General features: G+C 40.0%; 1 protein-coding gene across 1 annotated transcript in view; it reads right to left on the bottom strand.

The window, feature by feature from the left end:
- Nucleotides 1-25,387, bottom strand: part of LOC139936725 (extracellular matrix protein 3-like) — a 92,245-nt gene that overhangs the window by 3,415 nt on the left and 63,443 nt on the right. Inside the window, exons 6-22 of the mRNA XM_071931620.1 lie at nt 24,496-24,747; nt 19,116-19,265; nt 13,287-13,496; nt 12,762-12,959; nt 10,826-10,990; nt 10,316-10,498; nt 6,299-6,432; nt 5,933-6,085; nt 5,411-5,587; nt 4,689-4,944; nt 3,901-4,235; nt 3,248-3,446; nt 2,906-3,010; nt 2,086-2,213; nt 1,585-1,846; nt 865-1,052; nt 335-481 (exon numbers count right to left, since the gene is read on the bottom strand). Of these exons, the coding sequence (XP_071787721.1) occupies nt 335-481; nt 865-1,052; nt 1,585-1,846; nt 2,086-2,213; nt 2,906-3,010; nt 3,248-3,446; nt 3,901-4,235; nt 4,689-4,944; nt 5,411-5,587; nt 5,933-6,085; nt 6,299-6,432; nt 10,316-10,498; nt 10,826-10,990; nt 12,762-12,959; nt 13,287-13,496; nt 19,116-19,265; nt 24,496-24,747 (3,242 nt within the window). The remainder of the gene's footprint in view (nt 1-334; nt 482-864; nt 1,053-1,584; nt 1,847-2,085; nt 2,214-2,905; nt 3,011-3,247; nt 3,447-3,900; nt 4,236-4,688; nt 4,945-5,410; nt 5,588-5,932; nt 6,086-6,298; nt 6,433-10,315; nt 10,499-10,825; nt 10,991-12,761; nt 12,960-13,286; nt 13,497-19,115; nt 19,266-24,495; nt 24,748-25,387) is intronic.

The following is a 25,387-nucleotide window of genomic DNA, read 5'->3' as shown; positions in this document are numbered from 1 at the left end:
GAACAGCATTGACAAAAAATTGTTTAATCTGTCACCCTCTTCATATAGCAGATGCTCAAATACAGCAGTCCACACTAATGGTTGAAGAAGAAGAGTACGTATAATGTCTTATAGCCAGGTATTTGGAGCAAAAGAGTCATTCTGGTGCCGAGTGCTATTCATTTGGCGTCATAACAACAATAATGGTGACAATAATGAAAAAGAGTTGTAAGGAAGTTGAATAATAATAGAATTGAATAGTACGTTAAAATTGAACTGAGAAGTTAAGGTGGATGATAATGAATTCAATGATACAAACTACTATTTTACAAGATTGTATCTGTAAGATTTTTACCTGGAAGAGTGGGTCACTGCTGAGTCTGAAACCATCGGCACCAGACTGTCTGACCAGATCCAATGCGTTGGGATCATCAATAGCGAGGGCAGCGTTGAAGGGTACTCCGTTAAATCGTGGTGTGATCGTATCTGGTGCTCCACGATCCTAAAAATCAAGAAAAACATTTATGTTTTAGGAATTTGCAATTGTTCAGCAAAGTAGATTTATCATCAAAGAGAAATAAAAGAACATTCTTAAATTTTTTATTATTAACAACTGACTTTACATTAAAGAATATTTCTTCAGAGGGACATTGGACAAAATGCCTAAAATATTTGTATGAGCAGCTCCTTGATTACAGTTCATATTGAAACATTTTCACAATGTGTATGAAGTTTTCCATTTCATAGGACACTGACAAAATCATCCAAATTTGTTTTTCTTTAGCAATTTGCGTCTCTAGAAATCCGATCTAACATCAACCACACAAGAACATTGTTTCTGACAAAAGCAATTAATTGCACAAAAGAACTTCAAAGTTAACTTACCAAAACCTTGAAGGCGTAGAGAAGGTTGGGTGAGTCAGCCACACAGCCATACTCATTCTCATTGGGGTTGTACTTGGGGATGTATCCATCACGTCCAGTGCACAGGAACACCTTCTCAACGTTGAGGTTGAATCCACTGCCGAGGTTCTGCACAGGGTCAACGTGGATGCGACCGTAAACGGTGTCACCTAAAATCAAAAACAAAGTCCAAAGTTAGAGTGAAGGCCAATGAGGATTGTTAACAATGCACGCCCTTGATTGGTTGAATGAGTGTGCGTATTCTGCGTGCAGCATTTCAACCAATACAATGCGTTCTCTTTGCAGTGATCGTTATCGTTTTCGCTATCGCTGCAATTTGACTTGGCCTTAACTCTTGATGGAAAACTGATCAATAATCAGATTGATTTACTTTTGAAATTTCTAAGAATTCCATATTTATTTAGACTTGGTTTCCATAATCACAACCGAGTTTCACAAACATCTTTGTGTTTTTACTCTTGCCTTCTGAAATCTTGATTCTTGTTTAATCTTTGTCCTACAGGCATATTATTTCTCAGGAATTTTCCAAGTATCAAAAGGTTCTCAAAATCTCCTTGAGCCTTTAAAATTTCCTTGAAAGAAGTAACGCAACCACCAATCTGGAGGTTCCAGGTCTAGAATAAGGGGGGAATCCAGGACTCCAAAGCCTTTGGAAGTTTAAACTCAGAATTTTGAACCCACCTGGAGAGAAAGCAGTGTCGGTTCCTTCTCCGAAGCCCATGGATCCATCAGACAGCCAGAGCATCTCTTTGCCCAGCAGCATGAACTGGGTGTTCAGACTGAACTCAGCCGGCACGGGGTCGCTGACCTGCTGGAAGCGCAGAGGGAGGTCAAAGTTGATGATGTCGCGTGGGTTGCAGACAACGGGGAGGCTGTACTCCTGGGTTGGGCTGGTGGTACAGGGGATCAGACGGATGGTGTACATGCCACTGTAGTCGGACACCTATGGTTTGAAGAAAGACAAATTTGAAAAATAGTATTGTTTATCGTAAACATACACCGTTTGTTACGCCGTTTGCAAAAACTTCCGAACTAATAACATGGCCCCCATCCCCCTTCAATGTTGGCTCACATTGAGCAGGGGGACGGGGGAGAGAATGTTTATTGTCACAGGGAAGTGGACAGAGAATGTTGCGAATGGGTGGCCCAAGCATTTTGGGCGGTATTGTAGAAACAACTTACAGCAACATCGGAGACAAACTGCCAGAGCTGTTCGGGTTGAGCGAAGGTCGGCTCTGATCGCACCAGGTTGAGGCTGAAAGTCAGATCTGGACGGTCATTGGAGATGACGGAGGAGGTGGTTCCGATAGCTGAGGAGGAATCATGAAATATTCGTAGAGCATTAGTTACGTTTTTCATGTTTTTAGTATAGATTCTACAAAGGCCTAAATCTTTACTCTGGCATGAACTGGGAATTCCATTCTAGGCAGAGTTTCCTACACTTGCATCTTACAATCAGGGAGGTTTTGTCTTTTTGATTCTTTGTTTTGATTCTTTGACTTTGTTCAAGACCTTGTCTGTCACAGGGAAAAGCACAAAAGCATTATGCTAAAAAAACAAATTTCCTGCATGTTGACTAGCCTGTTAATTTCTCTAGCTAAATTTCTATACATTGTATTAATGTTAAATTATCTGGCATCTATCTTTCATTATTATACTCGTTGTTATTTGTTTTCAATTGGTTGCTTAATTGTCATTGTAGACATGAAAATAAATGTCAATTGAATTTAATTAAATTGATTGAAGGATAGATTTAGATTTGCATTCAACATAATGGGGAAAAAGTTTTGTTCTTTAGAACATGGAATGATTGGTTTATTTTAAGGGAACTTTAAGCAGAATCAGGGAGAATTGGCAGCTCAGTCTAGGGTGTTCAGCTTGGAAGGTGTGGACCTGTGCCACGCCGAAAAACTGGCTGTTAATCGGAGGGGTTATAATGAGGAGAGAGTCGCAAGAGGATAAAATGTCTCCAGGTGTGGTGGGAAGTTAATGTTGGGCTTACATGGGTGGTCCAGCACAAACAGTCCTCTGAATAGAGCGTCGGTACGGAAGTTGACGACCAGTCTACCATTCTCGTTAATCCTCATGCTGGTTGGGAACAGGGAGCCTGGCGGGAGAGAAAGGGTTATCAAGTTTTAAAAAAGGCAATTTGCAGAAAAGCAATTTCAGAAAACTATCATTCTATTGTTGGCATAGAACCAAATTCTGTACTTAACAAAATAATGAAAGAAAAATTGAGTAAAAATACATAAGGTCAATGGGCACAAAATTTTACAAATACAAATTTTAAAAGAAAGTGAAACATTTCGTGAAAAAGAAAAGAAAAAAAGGTTGCAATCCTTACCCTGTACAGATGTGTCGGAGTCGGCCTGAGCGCCCACACCGTTTTGCCAGAGGATGGAGGTATCGTAGACGAAGGTAAGTTGAAGGTTAGAGGTCTGGTCAAAATGCTGCCATCCACCAACGCTAGCTGGGGAGTGGTAGACGTTGGAGACGTAGAGAGGCACACGCAGAGTCACGTAGGACTGGATCAAGTCTAGGACCTGAAGAGAGAGAAAGAGTAGAGATCAGAGATGAAACTTTCTCTAAGTCGGTCGGAAGAGTGAAAATAAGTTACACCCATAGCGAGGAAGATCTCCAAACCATGACAAACAAAACAACTAATGTATTGATCTAGAAAATCTATGCTTAAATACAAGTAAATATTCATAATTTCATAAAGCCTGTAAGCACAAAAACTTGCAAAGCACAAATAAATATTGCTTATAAGAAACTAATTACCAGCCGAAAACCCACAAAATTTACATTGTTGTAAAAGGTGCCCAACCCATTTTTTTGCTTAGCATAGAAATTTGCTAAGCTGTATTTTTTAAGAAATTGGGCCCAGAAGGTTCTATTAAAAAACAATAAAGAAAACAATGGTGTAGCAAATTGCGGACTCAATTTGCCAGAAAAAACATTGAAATGAATTTCAAATGAATTTTGGATGGCACATACCTGTCCGTCGGTTCCGACTTGTCCACCGCACTGATCCAAAAGCTCGGACATATCGTAGTAGGTGTTGAACTCCCACAGGCAAGCCTCGAGGTCCAAGTTACGGTAGAAGCGGAGTGAGCTGGCACCACGCATCTCGGCGCTGAACTGGTACGGCTGGGACTCTCCGATCACGTTGGCGTTCTTGGTCTCGCTGGTGATGAAGCCGTACTCGGTGGGGATCTCGTTGAAGTCCAGAAGGTTGGAGCATCGGTGGGTTCCCACACGGTATCCGTCCTTGCTCAGGGCAAGCTCGAAGTTGGAGAGTTCGCGGGTTGAGATGACTGGGAGCATACCATCTAAAATTCAAAAGCAAGAAGGAAACAGGGATCAATTTGAGGATTTTTAGGACTGATTTAAGCCAATTTTCCTTCCTTTTTTGTCACCATCTTCGTTTGTTTTGATGAATTAAGAACTTCTTGTCCTGGGGTGAATTGAGGTTATGAGACAAAAATAGCTTAGTGCAAAAATCTGCGCAAGAAGATTCTAGCTCGCAGGGCCATCGTCACCCTAAGCTTCCAGTCAGCAAGCCTGTGCAAGTCCAAGCAAGGTTGAGCCCAAAGAGGTCCAAGTCACCCGACCCATGTGGACATACTATGCAAGGACCATGGCTGCGCGACGACAAGAAAAATCTACATGCATAAAGGAAAGGGAGATCTGGGGACAGTTCTCTTGTGACATCATTGGCGGAGGATGGCAAAGGACACCACTCAAAACAGAAGAAGAATTTCTAGACTCATTTGATTACTGACCGACATGGGGCATGGTGACAGTTAGCTTCAGCTTGTTTGGGTGCTCTGCATCTCCTGGTCCGGTGTACCGCAGTTTGGCGGCGTAGGGCTCGGCTCCGATGGCGTTGGCCTGACGAGGCAGGCAGATGCCCTCATCGCTGCTGATTGTGGTCGGCAAGCTGTAGTGCTCACGGCCTGGATCTCCTTGGTTGCTGACGGCACGGGCGGCGCACTGTACACGGGAAGCGGGACCGAAGTAGATGCTGTCCAGGGTGATCTGTAAAAGAGAGACGGGTGTAAAGAATTAAAATCCTTGTGATGAAATTGGTAGAAATGATGATTTGAAATGATATTGATATTGGCAGTGAACAATAACATGTTTTCAAAATAAATGAGTACGGACTGGCCACAAAACAACTTTGTAAGCTTGTCCTACTTTCTCTCGCCACACTTTTAGTTACCCTTTGATGGGACCTTTTTATGAGAAAGAAACACTTAACCATTACTGCTCCGTCCTTCAGATGCGATGTAAAACCATTGATCCTATGTGTCTTATGCACGTAAAACAACCCAGTAGAATTTCCGTTAAGGGAAAGGGCTCACCCCAATGTGTTCTGATTCCATTGTCTGCCACAGTACCTTATAACTGTTACCACATGTCAAAAGTAGAGACTTTTCTAAATAGTTGCATCCACGTTAAGGACTCTCAGATCTATGATGGACACTTTGCCCAAGAAACTCACCATGTCTGTGGAGGTGAAGAAGGTATTGCTCTCTACATCCTTGAGTGGGTAGGTGACGCCACCGGCAGTCGTTGGTGCGGACACCAACCAACGGAACTCGGTAAGGGTATCGTTGACGCCCTCGTTAGTACAGATGGAGCCAGTTGTGGCGTAGTCGGGGTGTTTGGGGTTGCAAGGCTAGAGAGAGAGAATAAATAGGTACAAATAATTGAGCAATTTAGAAATGAAAATGATTTTTTGTTTTCAATAGTGCATGGACAAGATATTTTAAGAGCAATAACAAGATATTTAAGGATTTCATCGGCACCAGTGTCTGTCACTTTTTAACCCAAAAACTCTTTGGAACAAAAATTTCCTTTCTAAAATATGAGACCCAACAAACTAAGTGTTCATTTACTCCACAAATATGATTGCCCTGAATTGTTTCATTTGGTTCAAATTCAACAACCAAGAACTGCCGACAGGTTTCTACTTAGATGTCTAAAAACAATGGGTTATAATTTAATGTAGAAACAAACTTACTGTGACACAGACGACTGGGTAACCACGTGGTGGCAACTCGCGAGCAACCTCGACGTTATCGTAGTCCAAGAGGGACACGACGACGGGGGTGGATGGGAAGGTAACACCAGAGAGCTGACCCTCTTGCTCAATGTACACAATGGCCTTGTTCATCTGCAAAAAAAAGTATTGGAAATCGTTAAAAAAATTATTGACACTTCTTGACTTTACACATTTAAACTTTTGTCTTTACACAATTAAACTTCTTGTCTTTACATAGTTACACTTCTTCTCAGTACAACATTTCTGGAGCTTTGAGAAGCAACAGTTTTTTAAATTTTTTTTAAATATATTTTGTTTCTCCCAGCGGTGACTTTCCTTCCGTACCTGAATCTCAGAGACCATCATCTCATCCATGGTCAGGTGGACAGTGAAAGCTTCTCTCATCTCATTTCTGTCGCCATCGGCGAGGACATCGATCTCAACCAACAGCCTGCTGACATTGAATCCGAACTCGAGACCTGAAGATAAAAAAACAACACAAAAGACCAAATGAGTCAAGAGAACAGAAACAATAACTCATATTGTTCCCCACTCAACCTTTTATTTCTTGTGGAACTGTAGATTCAAGCATAGTTCATCTTCCATAAACGAATCAACAAACTTCAAAAAGGGCAGTGCAAAAAACCACAAAGTTACACTTTGCTCGGAACATTTAAGTCAAAGATGTTGTTTTGCCGATTTAGTTTGGGTTTTTAACTTTTTAGGAAAGAGTACATAATATTCCTAGACAGTCAGCTCTTGTTACAAAGAGGTTCTGCTTATAAATATAAAGAGTACATTCTGAACTTAATATAATTTCTGCATTGTTTCTTTGTTTTACTGTCCTCTACTATAACTACGATCCTGCTATAAAGAAAGATCTTTGGCAAAACCCAGTGACCTTGTTATATTGAGAGCGCCACCTGTGTGTAAATTTTAGTCAAAATAAAAATTGAAAGTGAAACAAAATTATGATCAGGCAAATCTGAGTGACCTTAAAATGGTTCTACCTCTTCAAGATCAAAAAACTGATAACCATGAAGGGAAAACAACTCAGGGAAACAGGCCACTAATTTGATGTCAGTAATTTTATGATTTAAGACACCAAGTTAGTTTCCCCTTAAGGTACAGCTCGAGTCCCTGAATAGACCCGGCTGTGAATCCTATGGGATTTACTAATAGAGGAAAGCCATGTGGTCTTTGTCCGGGACAAGTTTGAGGTCAAAGGTGGTTTATATCCAACATTGATTGAACAAGTCTTTTCTAGATATAGGCAAAGACACCCATGGGGGATAGTTGCCGAGGGAACTTTTAACCTCAATTGTGTAAAACTAAATAACATGTTGCTTTGCAGGAACAACTTTGCCTCCCAAAGTAGGCAAGATCTGTGACCAACTAAATTATAGTTGACTCTTGTTATAACAAGGTCGCTATGGGACTGGACAGGAATGTTGTTATATGAGGACAGCAAAACAAAGAAACACAGAGTAGAAATTTAAACTCTGGGCTTGAGAGTGTTCTTTTTATAAGCAGAACCTCTTTATAACATAGCTTTCTTTATAATGAGACTAGACGGCATACAAACAGTAAATGAAATTCTCTGAAGTATTAGACATCAGAACAGGAAATAAAACACGACAGGAATTTTCACAAAAATATCTGACATTTTATGGCACCTCCCCTAGCTGAGGTTTCCTAATATAGTTTGTAAGTTTAGTAAGCAACTAAACATAATTAAATTTCCATCAAAAGATTTATTTCAACTTTGTTTTAAAATATATAGTCAATGTCTTCATTCATTAGTTTCGTCCAAATTATAGGCAACTTGGATCGACCCAGACTTCTATGCTGAGAAGGTCAGGAAATATAGCCTCTAATCCCATAAAAATTAAGCCCAGAAAACAAACACTGTTCCACTGAAATAAAAAAAAAACTTTCAAAGGGTAAACACTCAACAGTCAGTGCAGGAATTCAAAAGGACAGCTTTTGTTGCAGCTGACCACAAAATGTTTAGAGGCAAGGCTGACGACATTATTACAGCCCCTGCTCTCGGTCACTATTAAGGTCTGTGGAATTTTTGACAGTGGCTTAAAACTTTACTTCCTTGATAGCTTTTTCATTTTTTTTCTGGAGGGGGGATTTGTGTGGACAGTAACCTTTTGTATGGACCCACTGAGTATTTCAGACACCAGGACAATAATGGAGAGAATAGATGTTTATTTTGACAGTTTTATGACAGCTTGGGAGTGAGGTCATTTGGGGGGGGGGGGAAGACTGTGTCTGAGACTTGACACTTTCCATTTAACCAAAGTAAATATAAGTAGCATTTAAAACTTTGCATGGTGGGAGTAAGCCTATAAACTAGGTGAGGTTTGCAGTAACACCATGTGAAAATCTTTTTTGAATAGTGTTGATTCTGAAAAGTAAAAATGTACTCAAAGTAATTTTTCTATTCCCCTTTTTCATTCATTTTCTATTTACATTGAATGCACACTTAAATCTTTTTTTCGTCTTTTCAAAAAGGGTTTTCTTGAAAAACAACAGAGTTGATAATAAATCAGAGCAAATGCAACCATATGTATGAACGCCACATGACTCAACAACAACATTTAGAAAACTGCAACCTGGTATTCAGACATCGTAATCTAGAAAACAGACTTCCACAATTGCAGGGTTCCATTTTTCTAATTTTGTGTTTGCTCCGAGGAAGTTTTAGTTTAACATAACTCAAGCTTTTCTAAGCCACTTTCCTGTTTTTAGGGTGTGAACACAGACTTACTACATAGCTCTTTTTTTCTCTTTTTTTTTTTTTTTTTTTTAACATCAGCGTAACATATCAAGAAGCAACAATAATGTAAAGGGACTTTTACTACACACTTGTGGTGTATTGGTGCAGGGTGATGGTGTGATGAAGGGCATGGACTGGTCAACCTCAAACCCTAACCAAAGTCACCCGAGGTCACTCTGGTCAAATATTATGATATCATGACCTTCCCTAAAGGACATTCACGATGATATTGTGCAGAGTTTTTTGGTTTTACTTGATTCCATCATTATGGAAAGGTTACTCTGGTAAATGTGTAAAGTCAACAAGGTAACATTGATAAAAAAAACATATCAAGTTAAGACCTTAAGTAAACTGATTAAATAACTATAATCTGCTGACGACTTTCTGCTGAGGGAATGTTTCAAATGGACGTTGAACCTCCCCCCCCACCACCACCACCACCACCACCACCACACTTTAAGAAACTCAATAGAGTTCCACAAAATAATTTGTTAGTTTGGCATTTATAGTTTGGCATTTACTGAACTCCGCAAATCAACAAGTTATGACTTTTTAGACTTACAAGGAAAACCCCAAAAACTTCAACCATATGTAGGAAATCACTCAATGAGCACCAGATGACATAGCTAGTCATGTTTTCCCCACATACTGTACATCAAACTTTCCTTGATAGATGAGTTTTGTTTAAACCCAATTTCACCAAAACAAAAAATTAATTCCAAACATCGTTTCAAAAGTAACTCCCACAAATCCCTCCGTCCCAAAATAGTAATTAAGGTGGCTTTGTTTTTCAGCCAGAAGGAGCTAGTGCAAAACCAAAACAAAAAGACCTTCTTTCTAAACATTGCTAGAAAAGTTACCCCACAAATCATCCCAGACAAAAACCATCACAACAAAAGCTGAGAGTTTTAATCTCTCCGTCCCCAGGAAGGCTTCGTTTCTCAGCCTTAAGGAGTCAGTGCAGGATATCTGGTCAACGAGCTAGCGGAAGAAACACCCAGCTCTGCCTTCTGATAAGTCTAACCCCCCCTTAGCAAGCCCCGCAGCTGCTTGAACTGATTTAAGAATATTTTGAAGAAACTAAACATCTGTGGAGGATATTTTTGACTTGACCAGTGCTTTTGATCATGTCAGAAAATATGCAGTAATCCAGTGGGTTTCACTTGTCAAAAATTGTTTGGTTTATGGACGAAATATTTGAAATCCTGAATAAAAATTTGAAGGATTTAACCATTTATCTTCAACACGATGAATAAAGGATTTGTTATGGCCAATCAGAGTTCAACACAATGGCTTGGTACGTAAGATGCCATTTTCTCTTATCGCAACTCCCTCCTATTGACGACACTATTTATACTGATACTAGGCATAGAATTTCATCTTTAAGAGAGCAAGGCCACTTTATTTTGCAAAGGGCACTTCCATCTTAAAATCTTTAAGTCTTAAGGAAACTTTTGAAGGGGGCACCAATGCCGAAACCAGGTAATTTCAGGCTAGTGTTTTAAAAATAACTTGCATCAGTGTAAAGCAGTGCTGGTTTAAAGGAAAAAAATGTTTGCGTGCTGTATACTTACGTTGGGAGAGGGGGTTGTAGTCGACGCCACTCTTGGCAGATCCGTCCTTGGTGAAGACGCGGACAACAGAGGTCTGAGAGAGATCTCCCATACGGATGACCGGGATGGTAACGGTGCTCACGTCATCTTCAGACAGTGGCTCGTTTACGCTGAATCTTGTCTCGGGGAACTTAATGACGGATTCTGAAATGATGAAGAAAGGAACAGTTAACCACTAGCTGAAAATGTTGTTAAAATGCTTTTATTTTTTGTTATGTTTTCTTGGTGCAATTTGTGATAACTTGGCCAAGAATGATTTACAAATAATACAAATTTAGTTGAAAAAGGTGTAAATATGTTGTTAATTATTGTAAGTTTTCTTGTGCAATTTGAGAAAACTTTGTAAAGGATGATTTATATGTATTACAAAGTTACAAAACAAAGAAAACCATGATACAGTATGCACAGGCTGAAAAAAGTTATTTTCCTGTGTTTTGTTCCTTAAGCCTCTAAAGCGTGATGTTGACTTACTGTCTCCGACATCGTGGACGGTAATGGTGGTTTCGTTCAGCTCTCCAATCATAGCCAAGAGTCCAGAATCAGTACGAGCGTTGCCGAGGACGAGACGGAATTGTTCATCAGTTTCAAACTCATTGTCGTCCATCAGGAGAACGGTACAATCTTTCTGCCTCTCACCTGCAGGGGAAAAGAAGGAAATGTTAATGACAGATGGATTTTAGAAGCAGTCCTGAAATATCCGGTAACTCGAGGAACACTTCGCTTCTTGGGAGTAAATCAGAGTAAAGTAAAGTCTATACCGAGCCAATATGGCTCATCAAGCCAGTGTTTTTATCAAGATTCTTTGGCTTGTAACAACTGAGAATATTTCTATTTATCCCTTGACAAGATTGCAAGGCTATCGCAGGCTACTCACCAGCTCTTGCCAGTACCCATTCTTACTCCTGGGCAGAGAGAAGCAATTATAATAAAGCGCCTTGCTCAAGGACACAAGTGTTGCCACTGACCCGGCTAGTATTTAAAAAGTAAATCAAAACATCAAGCCAATTTAAAAAAAGGCTTGATTATAAATGGGGGTCTCTTTATTTTTCTTTCTGATGTGTTCATCTCAACATCCCAATTTTGTCAACGAGCAGGGCATCATGCCAAACTGCCCGCCTCCCGACACACACAGCACAGACCACAAGCTTCTCCTCAGGTGAGAGACAAGCGGATTGCGATGAAAGGCATCAGGAAGGAAATGAATTAGAGGCTGAGAACACTCCTGTCCTGATGCGCTTTATCAAGCCAAAAGAGTGTCTGCCTAAACCACACACATTGACTGAGTGATATCCTCAGCTCATCATTTGTTACATTTTACATCCCAAGGAAGTATAACATCCCCTCTATACTCTGTATGTATCAATGTCCCCCCTTTCCTTGAGGGAATGTAATGAATTACGATGCAGCTGTGGTTATGGTAGATTAAATAGCAACACATTTTGCAGCGTGGTTATAATGCTTGCTCCGACCACATTCTTTTTGTTGCACCGACTACATTCTTTGTTTGCCAGAAATGGAGTCCGAAAAAAATAAAATATTTATTCCCACTTTTTTTCTATGGAAAACTGATGTCCTGTCTGTTGCAAATCATCCAACCCATTCAAACTCCTAGCCCCAATGGCCAAATATCATACCCAGAGATGCTTAAGCAGGAACGGTTGCTTAGACATTTTCTGCTAAGCAAAAACAAGCAGGATACCAGTCACAATGGAATGCTATTTTGGATGGTAACATTATTCTGGTAAGCAAACTTGTATTATGCTTTAAGCTACATTTTGTGCTTAAGCAGCTTTATGAAATTAGGCCCTGGTAGTGGTGACTCTGGCCCACATGAAACCAGAACATTTTATTAGGTTGCTGCAGGATTTTAATGCGCCCAGAGATAGATTACAGAGACAGAGCTCAACAGCCGCGCATTGATTGATTGATTAATAATTTGTCTGGAGAGTACCTCGGCTATCTTGGGTACCCAGATCATTCAATCATTCATCCATCCTAACTCAAATTCCCCAGATGGGAACATCTTCTTTTCAGATCTTTTTTCTCCAAAGATTTGACTTCAAGATCTCAATTCCCAGATCTCCTGGACATATGGTATCAATAAATTTCATGCATGTGTAATAAAACGGCGCCCCCTTAGGATCTTGATTTTAGAAAAACAAAGAACTTCCAGCTCCTGAAGAAACCCCTGGCAAAATGTTTCGAGGCCCAAATGTTCTTGACCTCCCATGGGTGGATTTCTTATCTCGAGTGAGGACGAGTACCTTGTCCTAACTCTCACCCTAACTTAGGACAAGCCTAAAGTTTTTAATAACTTCTGGGGCTAGTCCCAAGTTAGGCCTATCTTTGTGAACATAACCTCTGTACCCCAAAAAAATTCCTTCCCCTCCCCTTGACCAAAACCTACCTGGCAAGAAGGTAATGATGGATGCCTCGATGTTGGGTCTCTCGTCAAAGTCCATCATGACCTGAGCGGATCCCTGTCTGGTGTAGCAACGGACGGTGCTGGTGATGGAGAGATCTCCGCTACGCATGATGGTTGTGGTAATGGTGCCGTCGTTCTCGTTCACTTCGTATGTCAGGTCACGGAACTGTACCTTGGGCACTGCACGAGAGAGAAAAACAATGTTACACGTTACTCGAGTGTCAAAAACAAGCCTGTACACTATACAGTGATAACTTTTGTCATATCACAAGAGTAACTTGAAAGGGAAGTTTAAACTCTGATGTCTCTGTCTGACTCGTATTTAAATTCACAATAAGAATAATAGATTTTGTTAAAGTTCTTTTCTTAATGAGAAACCGTAAAAAGTCGTACCAAAAATGATTCAACACAATCATTTCAACAATCAACTTTTCAGTAGACTCAAATTATGAACTGGTGGCTCTTATGCAAAAAAAAACATAGAAATCTCATAAATGCTCTACTTACAGTCAGAGATGGTGTCGTTGATGGTAACCACTGAGAGTGATGGGGCACCGAGTACAGCGTTCATTGGCATGCGGAGCACCAGTTCAAATGTCTCTGCTCCCTCAAGGATGGGCTGGCCTAAATCGTCCATGATGTACACGCGCACATTCTGCATCGTCACTCCGGGGGCAAAGTCAAGGTTGCGGCTGATACCGGCATAGTCGATTCCAGCTGGAGAAATTTAACAAAAGGAAAAAGTTATTACCTGAAAAAGGGTTAAAATAACTCCATCGCAATCCCCACAATGGTTCCTGTAACGGTTCATTCAATTACCTTACATGCAAGGAGAGGGAGATTACATAAAAGGGGTAATGGTAACAGAAACCCATGTAGGTCAAAAACCATGCAAAAGCCTTAAAATCTGTCACCCCCTAATAATGCTTAAAAGTCTTTCACACTTCATCTTTTGCTACCTGCTTCTACAAAACATTTTCTTCATTATTCACAGTCAACAGCTGACTACAGAATCCATAGCCAGAATGTTATTGTTGTTGAATCTTCTCTTAATTTGGGCACTCAGTAACTCTGATCTCCAGAAAGGAAAACCACATACACCAAGATAAAAAAAGTTCAAAAATAGCAACAGTCCAATCTAGACAGAATATTGCCGGAAATTACTGCTCAATTGCAGCAGGGGGGGAAAAACATGAGCAGTCCTTTTTCCAGAAGCGAGTCTTCTGCAACATTCTTTAACTCATTGAACCTGGCCCTGTGTGTATTACATCACGATGAGATGATAATTATAGGAATAGCCAAACTTCCTCTTGGTTCTAATCGACTCAATCACCGTGGGGAAGTGCACTCCTCAAGCCCAGGGCATCATTTTGTCAGAGAACACAGGAGAATCGCTCTGTTCAAGTTTCACAGCACTTAATTGGATCAAGCATGGCCGCTTGATCACATGAATCTGAGTCACCTAACCCCCCCTTGAAATGCAATGCCTTTTCGCATTCGGTTTTAAATCTTAGATCTTGTCTTTGTTCCACAAAACTCAAATCTCTCCTCAAAACTTATCTTATGTCACAGGTTTTCAAGGACTAATTTTGTTGCTTCTTTTTACCTTTTGTTTTGTTTATGGTTTACTGTGCCTTGAACACCCAGCAGGGTGGATATGTGCGCATTACAAGTCTTTATTATATTATCATCTAGTTTGATCAACGTTCCACTCCAAACAAAAGGGCTAGATTGCCCAGTTGGTAGAGCGCTGGCACGTCAATCCAAAAGTCATTGTTCAAATCATGCTCTAATAAAAAACAACTTGCTCAACCCAAACCCAATCAAAGATAAGTTTTCTGAAAGCTACCAAACATTTATCAAACTACAAACAAGGAACTGCTGAACACGTTCGTCCTTGCCCAAACAGACATTTGCACCCATGTCTGACTTTGTCATCTATAAAAAACAAAAAGGTATAAATAAACAAGAGTGTCTCAAGGTACTATTTGGTAAAAAGTGCTTGACCTCTACTCGCTCTTTATTTACTACCCCTGGCCCAACAAACTCATTCCTTAGTGCTTTTGCTTCGAGCAGAAAAAAAATCCAGCCTACTTCTCTCTATTGGAAACTGGCGGAAAACAAGATTGCGATAGTGGGTTTCATTTTCACCCCTCGCCTTACTCTTGACACCCCCTCCTAAGAAAATCGCTGAGCCTCCTTTAAGAGCATGGTTTCATTCAGAGGTGCAAGAGATTTATTTGCTGCTGTTATTTCAAGCGACCAATTAACCAGTTTAAACTTGGGCTTCCTGCATTTTAGTCTTGTGAGACTGACTGTGTTTGACACTGATACAAAAATAAAGTACAAGTGGTTGATGCTCATATCCTGTGAGAGAAACAAGCCCCACAAGGGTACAATGAACACAAAATAAGTGCCAGGTATAGTATCGCTCACTGTTTGTGTGAAGTGAACCATGCATTAAAGACAGTTTACACAATTAGCACACAGACTGTTGAGGTAAACATACACTAGGGTAATGAGGAAGAAGATAACATGCATGAGATGGCAGGGAGAGGAGACACTAATAAGACAACTACAGGATTTGAGGTGTATACTGTTGATAATTGTCAAAACAGGAACATGGGGCGAAGACCTTTTTTTTCATTGCCCGGGGACGGCCACTTTAGGTTTTTTTCTTGGTCAAACTTATGCAGTGAGGTTGGAAGGGTCGGAAGGGTGAACCATGGTTGATGCTATGGTTGAAGTCTGAACCCATTTTGCTTTGTGAATCAGCTGTCAATATTGCTGTTGCACATTGGGAACAAGACATTGGCTGGAGACAAGATAAAGTTTGATGGTGTTTTGGTTAAGGAGCAATGCCGAAAGGCTTTACAAAAGTTTATCAATTTGGTTACAACTTCTTCTTTTTCTCTTTTTAGCTTGATATTTATCGCCACTTCAATTAGTAGAATACGAAAGTGGCATTCAGCCAGTGCTCCATTATCACAGGAACACAAAAAACATGTTAACAGAATTCTCCTTCCGTTTTTGTTTCTCTCAATCAACGCCCTACAACCAAGGCAGCTTTTAGAAAATCATCAACAGTTTCTGTCTATTTTGTTATTTACAGCGGATGTATGACAAAACATGTTGCCAGCCACAAAAGTGTACACAACCTCCACCACATGAGTGTCATCATGAAACACTAGCGGATGTCGCCACCATGAACTTCACCATGACAAACTGTTACAAGGGCAAAAGCTTGTCTCTACCAATGAGGCCCCCAGACAACATGAAATCCCTCGTGACCTGGTTCTAATGGCACCATCCAACCCCTTCGAATTTCCTGCCCTGTATTTTGAGGCCTGCTCGTCCCAATCAAGCATACTTCCATTAGCTTAACACATGCCACCTCTGGAAGATGTCTTCCTGAGTTTCCGGGACGGGTGGCCGTCGCGTGCCAAGTGAAAAGAAACCCCCCCCCCCCCCCCCCCAATGATATTTCTAGATCGATATCATTGATAAACCAAAGCGCCCGACTAGGCCATTGGAAATCCCTTTTTTTCGGATCAGCCCTCAATTCGAGCATACAGTTTTTCAAAACAGGTTGGAATGCATTAAGAATCAAAATAGATTTCTACTGGGAGGTTGCATGCATGAATAACCATGCAAGTGGAAGACAACTATCTAAACACGTTTGGGGGAAAATACAGAGACGTGACGATTGAGCCATGCAAAAAATATAATAAAAGGAAAAAACACCCACACAAAAACCTGTAGAAAACCTGTTCTATTAATATACACTGTTTAAACTATTAAAACAAGAATACCTGTGCCCCATTGTCAAAAATATCCATCAGTGCAAAGTCAATAACCAAAATAGTCTGGCTTTAAGTAACCACCCAAGTATTGAAAGAAAAACAAGTTTAAAAGTACTCCGATATTCAGCAAGGTTAATTTCTTGAGTGGCGTACATTGTAAAACCTTGTCTGGACATACCTTAAAACGCCACACGACAGAGAGGTAAGTTGATAGGAGGTTTAGGAAAAGAACAACATCGATAGTCGAGAATTGCGACTGATTATATCAAAAATACTAACCCTCTGCATTGTTCACATTTCAGAACAAGTTTCTACATGTCAAGTATGAGAGCCATGGCTGACCAAAAAAGGTTTGAAACTAGGATCAAATTTTTATGAGGTACATTGAAATGATGGCATTTCCAGAGTTATAGATTTCAAGAAGCTTTTATGAATAGTATTCTCCGCACTAGAGAAGTAGATCATAGAGCACGATTTCTTTGTATGTGGACAAAAATAACAGTTGATTTTCTTTACCAGGCTGACTAAAACAAGTCTGAATCCATATAAAAGTCTGACATTTCTCATTCCTGATATGTGGATTTCTAGAAAAAAGTATCACCCTGTGAAATCATTTAGCAAACCCACATTTCTCACATTTCTACTTTTCCCAGAACTATTCAAAACTTTACTAGGGCCGGACACAGTCCAGACGGACGGGGGAGTGAACATACTTTACCTGATTCCTGAAACAAGGAGGCAAATCGAGAGCAAAAAAAGGGGGGAAGAAAGCAATAAATGAGAGAAGACAACATTCGTGATGACACGTTACTCATTACAGCCGGATAGCTTCACTTAGCACACAAATCGCATGTGAAGGAGTGACACAAAACAGGAAATGTGAAATTTTCGATGGACATTTTTTTTTTTTTTTTTTTTTTCCTCCCATTCTGGGGAGTAGAACGATCAATCACTGCTCAGGGGTAGAATTAAAAATGATGGCAGGAAAAGGGAGAGTTGGAAATATATTGATGAATCAAAAACCCTCTGTCCTTACATCCTTCTGGAAACAGAGGATTCGGATTACTTCGTGATAAATTAAAAATGATTAAATGACTGCTTCAATTAATTGAATCTTCCACTTGTTTGTTTTGATTTCAAACATCGAGTTCCACAATTAATTATGTGAATGGTAAAACTTAATTGACTGTTTCAATTAATTAAGTCTCAAACACGTTTGTTTGTATTACAAACATTGAAATGTCACTCCCTGTTTTTGATGGAGGGGGTGAGAGAGAAGGTGGTCAGAGGAAAGAATGGAGACACCACAGCTTAAGGGTTACATGACTCCTCCTCCAATTGTTATTTCAAGACGGTGATATAACAACACGAACTTGAACCTGTTTTTCAAACTACCTTGATCCATATTTTGCCCAACATTGTTGTCCCTGTTTTCGGGAGACTTTTAATGGGTCTAAACAGGTCACTGATGTACCCCCTAAGGGACCCATGGGTGCCACTGCAGCTTACAGCGCCACTTCTTGAAGGATATCCTCATCACATCTGCTTTGCATTAATGACTTAATTACCTCTTCCCAAGCTCTCAAACCTCAAGGGGCTGCAGCTCATATTTTTTAATAAAATGCGCTTAATATCAAAAAACTCAAAGAGTGGTCACAGAGCTATCTTGGACTGCAAGAGGGGTTTTCTTCTGAAGCAATCATAATGATGGAGAGTTGTGTGCATCCTTAAGCCCATTTCATACTTTGGCAATTTAGCAGGTGTCCCTTGCTTAATTTGAACATGGACTGTACAAGGTCCAAAGTGAAATCTTCTAAAAAAAAAAATGCTGTCCCGTATTGACATAATTTCTTTTTTATCCTTTTACACTGGATGCAATTTCACAACCATGCTAAAATTAAGCAAGGGCCCCTTGCTAAATTTCTGTGTGGGAACATGGGCTCTAGACCAGCATGTCACCAGGGCACTAGATAATTAAACGTTGGTAATTGGTGACCTTGACAAGTACCAGTTTGCTGACCTGCTGTGTGATTGGTCGACCTTGTCATTATTTTGTCAGTCTTTAGAAAGCCAACCCTTTCTAGATTTCAAGTCTTTATCGTACTAGTCTGAAAGTGGCTTAAAGTTTACAAAATCTTGTACCCGTAAGTTTAACCTCTTTTTCTGGTTTAGTTTTGCTTTGTTTTGAGTTGTTTTGGTCACCATTTCAGTTTAACATAATCAGACATGTGTACGATCATGGCCAAACCTCTTGTGACATTTTTAACCTCTTCACATCCCTGATAATAATCAGAGCAGCACATTATGTATTGCTCCACTAACCGACTTCGAGAGTCACATCAGGAAAAACACATGTATATCTGAAAATGATGCTGACAACTTGATGAAACTCTCTCCAAAAACATTATTCCAAGGGAAATGGGAAAGGGATGTCTCAATCGCTCGAGTCCCACTGGGGGCAAGGTCGGGGTGAGGAGGGGAAAGAGGTTACCTCACTGGGGGTAAGGGTTGAGGGGGTAAGGGGGTTACCTACCAATTGCAGATGGGGGAGTTGAAGCTCGGGATCGTACAGTCACACTAGCCATCTTGGAGAGATCGGTGCCGGTGCGCCATACTTGGATCTCGAGGTATCCGTCGCTCTCGTCAATGTGGTATTCGGGCTCGCCGAAGTAGAAAGATGGCTCTGTTTAAAAAATGAAAAAAGCCAAATTAATATTTTGATAACAAATCTATTTTGGCACAGCCTTTAGATGATGGAGACAGATAAAAGACAAATGCAGTAAGGACTTCCATGAAAGAGTGAGCATCAGAAAGAACCTAGATTGCGATTTCTGTAAGTAATTAGATAACAATGAATGGTGTGATCAAATGCCGACAATTCTCTTTCTAAATCCTAACGTTTCTTGACCATGGGCTGAAAACACAAAACGTTGGAGTTTCGAGTTCAAACCTACTAAGAAAAATCAAGTGCAGTTGCTTCAATGAAAGAGATCGACCCAATTCTTGAGTTAAAAAAACAACCGTGAAAAATACTTTTGCCGAACCCTCTTCCATACAGTTTTCTCAAACTGCCCTCACTGTTTTGGATGGTAATTGAAAATGAAATGTCACATTGATTGAAAGTGTTTTGTTCATTATCTCCATAGGAGCACTCCAAAAAGCAGATGTTTTATTTACCCTCTTAATACCAACCCAGCATCCCTGAGAAAAGCAATCCTTCACTTCCCAGACACCCAAATCAATTTTCCCCCTCGCTCCGAACAGCTGCCCAGAGTCACTCTCAACAAAACTTGACGTCAATTTGTCCCGGATTTAGTAACCCATTCCTCATCCATTTTACAGCGCAACCTGCCACCTTGGATCATTTCTAAACATGAGTTTTGTGTGCGACCTTTGACATGGGTGGCCCACCCTTTAACATGCTGTGATGTTTGCAGAACAAATCAGGGAAAGATTAATATGTGCAGAGTGCAAGCACGCAAATTGAAATTCCATTTTAAATGGTCGCAACCGATTCTTATTGAAATATTTCAATAAGAGGTGCTTAAGTTTGCATGAATCTAGTAATTGAATTATTGAATCAAGTTTTTTTTCAAATCATACACTTCCAGTAGAAACCCTGCCACGAGTTAATGCAAAATCTCACTAATTTTCTACAAGTTTAAATTGATACTTTTCTTTCTGAGTGGTAAAAAACGTGTCAAGTTTTGTGGCTTCCAGCATGGCTGCATTAGTGCCCACCCATAGGTGTTTTGAATGGATTTCAAGTTGTGGAATGTACATTTTCATAAGGGCCGGTGGGGTTTGAAGTTGTTTGGAGTTTACTCTGATAAGTTTCTTCAAGACGGAAGAAGTCCGTGATGTGAGGCTTCACTTGCCAATTACGTTGATCCTGAGAAGGATTAAAACATATGGCAGGAAACATTTGTCTTCGGACTTCTGATAGACTCAACAAAACTTCCGGTTTCTGACACAGCTTCACTGTAATAAAGTGCACTTTTTCTTTCTTTCTCTATAAAAAAGCATTTTACAACTGCCATTTAGAAGGCCCAGGAATTGATCCAAAATCCACTTGAATTATGAAAAAGACTTGTAAACTGTCATGCAGAATCATCAGTGAAGTTTTTATGGGTTATTTAAGAATCACAAAATGTCAGCTTCCATTGTGTGATTATTTCATTCTATGATCCCGATGAACCATCAAGTCTTAAGAAACTTAGGAGGGATGGTCCAAATGTCAAGTTGAAAGTACTGTCCATTTCTTAACAGCTTAAAATCTTATACAAAACTTCCTTTTTTTAACTTGAACAACTTGTAAAAAAGGTTGGTTGAAAGCATGCTGGAATTTGTTTTAGAGTCTCATTTCACATGTTTTTGTTTGAAACATGAACTGGAAACCAGTCAAAAGTAGCAGAATCCCATTGTGCTTTAACTGGCAATTTAGCAAATACTGATACTTGTTATAAATATATAAGCTCTTTTTAGGTGCAAGAATAAGGTCCCTAACTTTGCGGTGTTCTGCAAGGTAGACCTTAACCCCTTCCTGCAGGAATACGTGCTTTCTCGAGTAATGGGAAAAAAAGTACCTGGACGTTTTTCTGTATCACGCCTATCCACATCCTGGACTGTAGCACTTTAACGGGGGCAAAGTTTTGTTACACCCTGGATTCTGCATTGAATGGGCCATAATTTTGTGGCAGACTGCTGGAGAAATTTAATATGTATAAATGTACGGCAAAACTTTTAGGGGGGCCGAGGTCAATATTTTGCGATCGCAGTTGTCAGTAAAATTTATGTGAGACCTAGCTGGAACCAAATGTTTTGAAAGCGCAATTTCTCTTTCTCTTTTGTGTTTATTTGATTATATTCTGCATCCAGGAGCTTTTTTAGCTTTGAAAAAATACAGGCCTCGGGCCGCTTTAATAATGCTTTATCAATCGATGGCTTGTATGAAACTACAAAAAAAAATACAACAAAAAATAACAATCTTTGTAACTTTTTGTGCAGATAGGATGTAGGTTCTGTGTGAAGGTGGTTTTGTCAGACGCCATTGTTCAATGATTTATGCCTTCCCCCACATCCAAGGGTGTGAGTTTTGGTTAGGGTTTCATATGGTTACCAGACTAACAGCTGTCCACCATACGAGAGTAGTGGAATACTGTGGTTTTTAACTGAACAGTAATCAAAATATCGCTCTCGTCTGAGATTTATTTCACAGTTTAATTTGTGTTGCTAAATTTGTTTTTAATGAGGGGGAAGGCAGGGAGGGGAGGTGAGAAATTGTTGATTTACGTGGTCAAAGCTTTCCACATGCGACCTGGTGTAAGATTGGAGTTGTTTATAACAAATATAACAAACCTGAACATTGTAAATTTTAAATGTTCAGAGGTTACAAAAAAAGGTCACTAAAAGAAGGCAATTTTATTTTCATTTTCACAGCCTTGGGGCAAAATTTCAAGAGTTGATCTTAAAATAGAAAAGTTTCTTTCACAGTCTTGTTTACATTCACCCGGGTACAACATGTCACCTTGTTTTTTTAGTACCTTCCAGCCAGAATTTACAGGCTCCGATTATGAAAAGCTGTACAATTTTTTAGTAGAAAATTCTTTCAATCAAGAGCAGACACAAGATAATCTTTTTTTGACAAATGAATCCACAGGGCATTATTTGTGAGGACCTTGTGTTCTGCTGCCAAGGTACACAATCGTGTCAAGCCTTGCGGTTTTCCGTAAAGGACGACGAAAGCTTAGAAGCTTGGAACCGACTACCGACTGCTTGGCCGAATTACCATAGTAATAAGTTTCCCAGTTTTCAGTCAAGCACGGTTTTATTTACACAGTTCAAGAAAGCACGAAATCTAGCAATATTTACAAACATTGAATGAAAGGAGAATGGATATCTCATCCCCTCTGATGTCACCGTTCTTTTTAGAAATCTACTCTCCCCTCAAACCCAGAGATTAAGGTCGGACCCTCATATTATTGGCCCTTTTCGGTGCAGTCATATGTGAAAAACCTTCCCAGGTCCGAAGAGAAGAAAAAAAAGGACACTGTAGTATGAGTAAACATTCCGTGAAAGTGAGAAAGATTTCATTCTGCAAGAGTACACTCTCACCATTGGAATTCCTCACTTCGGTACAATGGTGTGTTTTGTTGAGAAGCTGGCAGTGGCACCACCTATAGGGATTCTTGAGTGCGAATGCTGGCTCAGCCAATTTTTCTAGGATCAACTTGGTTCAAGGTTTTTTCTCAAACAAAAATCTTCACCAACAAAGTTTTTTTTCTGGTTTGGTAGGGGGGATCACATCCAATCAGGCGTACATAAAGGATGCAAATTTTATACAGATAAAATGTTTCAAATAATCGTTGCCATTGACTCCATTGAAAGCCAGATATTTGTAGGTGGATTCACTTGGCAGAACCGGTTTTATTATACGCGCCTACTGATCTGAAACATCCTAAGTAGCGGCTGAAATGATTTTTAAGGTGTGTTAAGGCCACTGAGATAGGGTACTTAAATTCTTTTTAATTACTTGGCTGGTTATTTCAAATGAAAAGGCCAAATCAAACATACACGAAAGAGATAAGCTATGGGACTTTCATGTATGCATTTTCTAGCTTTAACATACAGTGTGGTTCTGTGTCCTGTCTCCGATTCCGCATAAAACATTCTCACACCACCTTAGACTGCCCGATATTGAAATCGCTTTCCAGACATTTGGTTCACAATGTAAACAAATCGCGGAAACTTAAAACCTTCCATACCAAACAAACACTGTGAGCTTTTGGGCAGCAGATTTTCACATCTCCGATATCGCCCAGTATTTATTTAAACCACAGCGCCGACCCAGTACACACAGTCAGTTTACACCTGGGTTTGGGGGAAATTCTTTAAGCTTGGGCGATCATGGACAAGGCATGGTGCCATATATACCTGAGCATACCTTTGCAAGAGTTCACGCTAGGGTTATATCACAGTCAAAGACCACTAGAGCGTAGCCCACCAGTCAAAAGCGACGCTCTGGGGACAAAACGCCAGGATCAGGAACCTGCTCCTAAATGGCTCCGAGTGATTTTAAAAATATTTGATTCCAAAAATTAGGGGCCGGTAATCCATAGACATTGGGACCTTTTCTTTTATTGAGAGTGTTTCGTAACAAAGGTATCAAAAAGGGATTACAACCAGACAGGAACTGCTTGTAGTTTTGGATACTTTTTTTTTTTTAGGGGGGGGGGGGTGAACTTCAACTTCAAGTTTGTTTGGTTGCAGCCTTGTCAAGTTAGTTTGGTTGCAGCCTTGCTGATGGTCGGATGGGTTTAATTTTCTGCCCTTTGTTTAGTTGGAAATAAATTGAATGAGGAAAACGGTTCACAGAGGGATTGATCGGTTAATCAATCAAATTAAGTTCCAGTGGAGTAACATTTATGAAGTTGTACTTGCTTTGCCTTCAGAGCAGACCCCAAGTAAAAGACCCAAAAATCAAAACAAATTTTGACAGCGAAATTAGATTTGAGTTTTGGCAATCATCACAGCAAAATAAAAATAAAAATATAAAAAAAAAGGGTGTGCTCAGGTTTCTTTTTCAGGCATGATATTTTTTTTTTTTTTTTAAGGGCAAAAACAAATTGGATAACTTTAGTAGGAAGAATATATTGCCTGCATTTTAGGGTTGTTGTTGGTGTGCTTTTGTGGTTGCAGGGTTTGCTTAATGTTGTTGTTTGTTGGGGTACATTGGAAACGCTAGTTCAACAAATTGAAGGAACTTTTGCAGCGACAGCATGAATAACAATGTTACATTAACAAAACTTGCAGCAGTGAGAAGACTAAGAGAGATTTTAAAACAAGAAAAATAACCAAGGTTTTGTTTTGTTTGGGTTCAGTGGTTTTTTTCCAGGATAATTAAAGAAACTCACCATCAGAAGCATCAGCAGCAATGACCACATCAATAACCCCTGGATTACCAACGCGTCCACCCATGGGCATGGTCAGCTTGACTTGGAAGTCCTCTGCGTCTTCGTAGAGAGAGTCATCGATGATGAGAATACGGCAGTAGGCGAGGTCCTCGTCCTTGTCGAATCGCACAAAGTTATCTTGGTCCTCCTCGAGACGGGAGATGTAATCGTTGAAGGAGTGGACGGGAGAGGGATCGGCGCCGGTGGCTGTGCCTGTGTTGGTCGGGGAAAGAGGGAAAAGATGAAATTAAAAGGCTGGGTCTACTTTGGCTTTCCAAGTTTTAACAAACAGTGATTTTGTTGTGTTTTTGTGATGTAGGTAACAGAGTCTGTTTAAACTCCCGGGGCCCAATTCATATATTGGTTGAAATTTCTGCTGAGAAGAAATGTGAAGGATACCAATCACAACTTGTACATGTGATATGGTAGTTTGGCAGGCTACCATATTGTGGTAAGCACACTTTTTTTAAGCGCCTCTATGAAATCGGCCCCAGGTTGGTTCCTCTCAGGCATAAATTCCGTAGTTTTTAATTTATTTATTTTTTATTTTCTTCAAAAAGAGTCTCTGCTACTTAACCCAATTATTGGACTCGTTCAGATTTTCAATCATTAAAAAAATAGTGTAGGCGAGGGGAAATGAAATTGGGAGACCAGCTCCCAATACAAAAAGTCTTTGTCGCCAGGCCCAGGACATTATTTGGAACCAAATGCCTGTAACTTTTTCCAGCACAATTCCCACCATTTTAATCCCTTTGGGACATTCCAATTGATGTGCAGGTTGAATGAAACTTGTCATGTATCTCGCTTAAAGGTTCAGGTTTATTGTTGCCTTCTGTAGTGAAATACCCCAATT

This window comes from Asterias amurensis, chromosome 4, assembly GCF_032118995.1.
Source record: "Asterias amurensis chromosome 4, ASM3211899v1".
NCBI lineage: Eukaryota > Metazoa > Echinodermata > Asteroidea > Forcipulatida > Asteriidae > Asterias > Asterias amurensis.
Note: the sequence above shows the minus strand (reverse complement) of the source record. Positions and strands in the feature narration are given on the sequence as shown.